Genomic DNA, 2,479 nt, shown 5'->3' on the forward strand with positions numbered 1-2,479 from the left:
AAAAAAAGAGGTGTTACTAAAGAAAAGAGGCCTGAAATTAAAGGTAATGCCTAGGGAGGGAGCAGGGTATTGAAAAACACTGAGACTATGCTCTGAGGGTTGGAGTAGCCAATGGAGAGGCAACTCTGATGGAGGGACCAGTAATCCCAGGGTTGGGGAACAGGTGGACCCAGAATGCAAGGGGCTTGTAGGTGCTTTTGGGGAGAGAAAAGCAAGAGTTTAGAGATGACAAAACTAGAGACCCAGTCTGTTTCCCAAAATTAAAGGTCTATTTTGTCAGTTTGTGATACCAGTAAATGAAGTCCTCTGGAGTAGAGGGCTTCTTAAAGGACAAAAGCCTCTTTTTGGCTGGTTTTTACTAGGTGGAAGAGAAATAGGCATGATCTCAGGGTGGGATCTTGGACCCCTTTACAATTGTTTATGAAGAAAATTCACACGGTGTTCTGAGATACTAGCCCCTCTGAATAGCCACACTTTACAGATAGGGAAATGGAGGCACAGAGTTACGTGATTCACCCCAGGTGACATGGCAAGTCAGTGGCATAGATTAAAAGAACTATGATCTTTCAACCTCTAGTCCTGGGGTTTGATCACTAGAAAATACTCCCAATAAGGAATGTCCATTTGATTCTTCATCCTCTATCTTTTATATATACTTTTGAATCTCTCTTTGAAGTTTTCTCCAGCAAAGTAGTAGAGTACAGGATCTAGGCAACTATTCATTACAGCAAGGGAATGAGTGATGGCTGTCCCTTTAGCCAGCAACTTGCAAGAGTTGACCATAATGACCTTACACTTGTCCAGCAAGTAGACAGTTCTTAGTATGTGATATGGCAGGAAACAAAGCAGAAACATGAATAAAGTGATGACGATGGTTGACACTGCCTTCTTATGAGAAGCTCTTATCTTCGCTTTTGGAACCCTGGGCTTAAGCAAAGCTTTGATCACAAGCACATAGCAGCAAATTATTGTGCAAAATGGGAGGAAGAAACCCACTACCAGGACAATACAGTTCATCACGAGCATCTTCTTTACGCTCTCCTCTTGGAGATCTAAGCACCTGCATGGGTACTCCGGGCTGGTGCATCCCTTGAACAGCAGCACAATGCTAACTGTCATCACAAAACCCCATATCACCGCACATATGATTCTAGAATACTTGATGGCGGTTAGTTTCAAATGTTTGAAAGGATGAACAATAGCCACAAAACGAACAATGCTCAGCACAGTTAGAAAATAAATGCTGCAGTACATATTGACATACAAGGAATAAGACACAATCCTGCAAAATATATCCCCAAATACCCATTGAGAGTTCCTCAGGTAGTAGGAGGCCCGGAAGGGTAAAGTCCACACAAACAGGAGGTCTGAAATAGCCAAGTTCAGCATGAAAACATTCACTGGACTCTTTTTCCTGTAAAGCTTCAGGAAAACATATATGGAAACGCCATTTCCCAAGACACCTAAGGGAAATATTGTGAGATATACTGTGGGATAAACAGCTTGCTTGAAGTCATCAACAGAGCAGTTGACCGAGTTTGTCGTGTTGATGTCATTTTGGCACATCTCTGAAACTAACTCAATCAAGTGTGAGGTCTTCTGACTTCCTGAAAATAAAAAAATCTGTTATGAAATTTATACAGCATCATCCCTCAAGTTCAGCATTGTAACCATTTTATTGAATGTTAAAAGCAGTAAATAGCAGTGGAAAAATAAAAGCTAGTTAAATTAATAACTATTCACCATGCCCCAGTGTATATAGATCAGTTAATGTTTGTATTGAACTTCAAAATGTGAAGTGCTATATATGCTAAGTGTCATTGTTATTGCAGTTTATGGATAGTGCCTACTGCCTGGCAATATAAAAGCTAAAGTTTCAAGTAAAAGCTTCAAGTTTCAGTCTTCTAAAGGTGAGTGCAGTGCCAACAGCTGCAGCACCTGATGCGGTGCTCTTCTTTGATCATGCAAACTAAGCAAGTTATCACTGGTCATTTTGTGGACGGGAGATCTTGAGTCAGACTGGCAGATACAACATTGGTAATAATAATTAGAGCTGATCAAAAATGGAATTTTCATCCCATGGAAAATTCTGATATTTGGACATTTCACTCCAATTCAGGACAAAAGCAAAAGTCAATATCTAAACTTTTCTGTGGCATGAAAAGTTCCAAAACATTTCTATTTTTAAATCTCAAAATATTTTGTTTTTGGTTGATGTAATCTCTGTGTTCACCTGTACTGCCATGGTGTTTAATAGGCTTTGCCGTTCCAGGTCCATCACAGCTCCATTCTCTGTTATGAAGCTTACTTCCACAACGCACCACAGTCTCCCACTGTGGCCCCATGGGACTCACAAGATGCTCTGCAGTGATTCAACCAAAGGGACAAAGACTGTGGTGCATGATGCAAGATGCAATCTAGCCAGGGACCATGGTCCCTATGGAAGATTCAGAACATGAGGGAGCCAGAACTGTAACTC

General features: G+C 40.9%; 1 protein-coding gene across 1 annotated transcript; it reads right to left on the reverse strand.

The window, feature by feature from the left end:
- Positions 1-639: 639 nt before the first annotated feature.
- On the reverse strand, positions 640-2,245 carry CYSLTR2 (cysteinyl leukotriene receptor 2). Its single transcript, XM_026657191.1, has 2 exons — positions 2,234-2,245; positions 640-1,623 (listed from the first exon to the last, which is right to left on the reverse strand). The coding sequence occupies exons 1-2, from the start codon at positions 2,243-2,245 to the stop codon at positions 640-642; spliced, it is 996 nt and encodes a 331-aa protein (XP_026512976.1).
- Between the last annotated feature and the right edge of the window lie 234 nt (positions 2,246-2,479).

Source organism: Terrapene carolina, unplaced genomic scaffold (genome assembly GCF_002925995.2).
Source record: "Terrapene carolina triunguis isolate 2854851 unplaced genomic scaffold, T_m_triunguis-2.0 Scaffold16, whole genome shotgun sequence".
In the NCBI taxonomy this organism is placed as follows: Eukaryota; Metazoa; Chordata; order Testudines; family Emydidae; genus Terrapene; species Terrapene triunguis.